Here is a 3252-nt window from a genome sequence, read left to right as displayed (position 1 = left end):
TGATTTTTAATGAGACATTCGAATAAAGAATTTAACAGCACTTTTCTCTTATGTATACAGCAAGACCACGAACTACAGTTTCTACTTACTTTACACGATGAATGATTTTTAAAGGCAGTGAGTCACTTTGAGGGTTTTTTTTCTAAGAGTAATTGGCCATGTTTCCTTTTCAATAAATTGGAGCTTGATTTGAAAGACTGTGATTTCAGCTCGCTCGATGTGTTGTATACTTTACGTGTCAGTAATGGACGGAGGTCAAAGTGAGAGAAAATGGTAACAGAAGGCTAATGTTTGTGTTTTCAGAAAAATCTGATGAAAAACGCCATTGCACTGGCTGACTTTTGATGTTCTGATTTCCTTAGACTTGGCAGCCCCCGATAACAAGAGAAATGATTTGACATGATACTTTCCAAGGGTAATTGACCCTTTTCCTGGACACACACACACCAAGATCAAAACAGTGTATCCTCTAGACTCCAAGAACCACTGATTAAGCATAATTTACAGTAGACGTATTTCCCTTCCACTTCTAGGGTAGACCTGGAATAGACATACAGTATGAGATGTTCATCTCCATCTATGTATGTTGTGCACGGTTTAAGCTGGTGACTGAATGTGGCGAGTTGCCAGCCAAGACTCAGTGTTTCTTGGGAAATGGAGAAAAAAGGGGCATTGTTCTAGGAGCAGATACCAGCTTTACGAGCAAATTCAGCTGGACTGAAATTTTTTTGCCATGTATAGAAAGCAGGAGTGGAGCGGGACCTGACAAAAGATGACATTGGTTTGTAAGTTTTAGGCAGTGACGCTCAGGGGGATTCCATTATGTGGCTGTCACACAGCATTAGGCGAGACAGCAAACACTTTCATGTGTGGATTACCATTTACCCGTTGGAGATAATAGATATTTGCCTTAGCTAATCCATTTCTCTATTGATTTTTTTCTCCCTTTAATAACTTCTTGCAAGCAAGCAAATTTTAATAAGTGCAAGAATGCTGACATGTAAGAAGCTGGGACAAAGGGCTGTGTTTGACACAGATAAGCTGTTTAGTGTAGTTTTCCATGCAAAGATCATTTTGACAACTTTATTTATTTCAAACAACACATACAGTTTGTAAGCGCACATTATGTTTACATGTAACAGAAAATCCATCTGCTTTCATGTAAGAGTGTTGTGTAAGTGGGGTATCCTTTTTATTTTTTTAAACGATTTCAGAAGTAGGTCAAATGGTGACTGGTCATTTCTTTGACAGAAGAGGTCATTCCTCTTGTTGAAAGCCTAATAATAATAAATCTCATGCCACAGCTTTTGGCAATGTTCTCCTCATTTCAAAGATAAAACCAGTGGATGAATTTATGCTAGTAGTTACTGTCTGTGTAGCCTAATGCTGATATAAACCACTTTTGTCCTAGATCTATTAATAGAACAGTTGCTATTCCTGCGTTGCTAAAGAAAAATACATACATAAATACCGTGTAAGTCCCAACAGTTCACTTCTGTTTGATAAATCTAAAAAAAAAAATTCTAAAATGATTTAGTAAGCTTGAAGTACCTTTTCGTGAGAGTGCCTAACAGCAGGAGAATTACAGAATATTACAAGCATTATGCATCATTTCTATGATATCAATTATGACTAGTTGCTTACATCGTCAGAATTACCTCTGGAATTAGATCATTCGTGATATAACAGCTAAGACTGTCAGTAATGACACGTTGATTTAATCACATAACATTGAATTGAAAAGGAAATAAATATTTTGTTATTTTAAGTTTTAGCTTAAAGACCTGCAAAACCAAATAGTAAGAACGAGGGTGGGCAAAGATAATAAGGACATTTTCCACAAACACTATTTTTGGTCACCACTCCAAAAACTCATTGTGATGTCAGGTGTTTACTTGTTGGAGGTTCCTGGTCCTTGGTTTCGGTACAGGTGAAGGCTGTGGTCTGTCAGGAACGTCATACATGAGTGAAGGGCTGTTTTCAGTCTGAACTTCAAGCTGAGGAACATTCTGGTAATGTGTTCTTGGTGAAGGCTGAGGTATCAGCGGTGGAGTGACAACCTCTGTTGGGTGGTTATTCTTGTGTTCTGGGCTTACAGAGTGAGTCTCCTGCTTCTGTAGAGAAAGCATCCTCAGTTCGCCTTTATCCCTGGGACTCGTTTGGCTTTTGTTGCGTCTGAGTAAACAGCACAATCCAACGATAACGAAGAGCAGAAAAAGAATCAGACCTCCTCCTCCTGCTAGCACTGCCATTACAGTTTGACGTTTAAAAGAAAGTAAAGGTGGACAAGTCGGCCGAACCTTGTCGCTACTCGCCTTGCTGATTTTGTTTGCCACATCACACGTGAAACTTCTCTCAGCTTTCAGATCGATAAAAGATATGCTCAGTGTTTGTTTTGTTTCACTTTTTAATGTCTCCTTATCAAGCGTCCATGAAAACACCAAACCCTCAGGTTTAGTAACATGGCAATTAAGATTAACAGCCATAGAGCTGAAGTCACAAGAATAACTGAGCTGAGGTTTTGATACTTTGTCCAGCACGCAGAGGCGCCCAGTCCATGTTTTAGCAGATGTATTATTGGGATGCAGTACATGTCCTTTGTAAATCCCTTGACTTGAAAACAGAATTTTCTTAAGCACGAGTGATCCATTTGAAGTAATGTCCTCTGGTTTTCCAGTTGACACTTTCCCTTGCCTGTAGAAAATGACTGTATTGTTATGAACCCATCTCAGGATATGAGAGTTTGTCAGTCGTTCATATGCAAGCGGCAGAGTCAGACTCTGCCCAGGAGTGGCATAGAGATCACACGTATCTTCTTTTGCCATTAAAAGGTTGATGAATCCCAAAAGAATTGCAGCACCAAACATGGCTGTAAAATATGCCATGAGATCCAGAAGTTTTAGAAGTCAAGATGATTTCCAAGCCTCGCTCCAGGACCTGTTCTACCAAAATGGGAGTGATACATTCGCAGCTCAGAATTTATCTGACTTTATTTGGGAAGTGAATCTTCAGTAGTGTGGAAACCACTTCATAAAAGTCTACTTTCAGTTCTGTAAAGCTGACTAAAAGCGCTGTCAGAGTCATGCGGTAACTGGCATTTACCCGTTTTCCTTCATGTGACATGACGTGATGTGACGTGGTGGAGAAAGAATTTTTCGTCAAAATATCACTTAATAAACCATTACAAAAAGTAATACCTTTTAAATGTTATTTATAAAAGCCACAGGGGATTCACAGTTGGCATCACATAAC

The 3252-nt window shown here is 39.1% G+C and overlaps 1 protein-coding gene across 1 annotated transcript; it reads right to left on the bottom strand.

Moving 5' to 3' along the window:
- Positions 1 to 1069: 1069 nt before the first annotated feature.
- LOC146704875 (T-cell surface antigen CD2-like) lies at positions 1070 to 2938 on the bottom strand. Its single transcript, XM_085465151.1, has one exon. It carries the CDS (start codon positions 2883 to 2885, stop codon positions 1884 to 1886), a length of 1002 nt encoding a protein of 333 aa, XP_085321277.1. The 5' UTR covers positions 2886 to 2938; the 3' UTR covers positions 1070 to 1883.
- Between the last annotated feature and the right edge of the window lie 314 nt (positions 2939 to 3252).

Source organism: Copadichromis virginalis, linkage group LG7 (assembly GCF_057382275.1).
Source record: "Copadichromis virginalis isolate Kocher_CV1m ecotype Utaka linkage group LG7, C_Virginalis_male_GT1.1, whole genome shotgun sequence".
NCBI classification, from domain to species: domain Eukaryota; kingdom Metazoa; phylum Chordata; class Actinopteri; order Cichliformes; family Cichlidae; genus Copadichromis; species Copadichromis virginalis.
Note: the sequence above shows the minus strand (reverse complement) of the source record. Positions and strands in the feature narration are given on the sequence as shown.

What these genes read in the sequence shown, in the direction of transcription:
- LOC146704875 (XM_085465151.1), bottom strand. Translation starts at nt 2,885, where the DNA reads ATGGCATATTTTACAGCCATGTTTGGTGCTGCAATTCTTTTGGGATTC.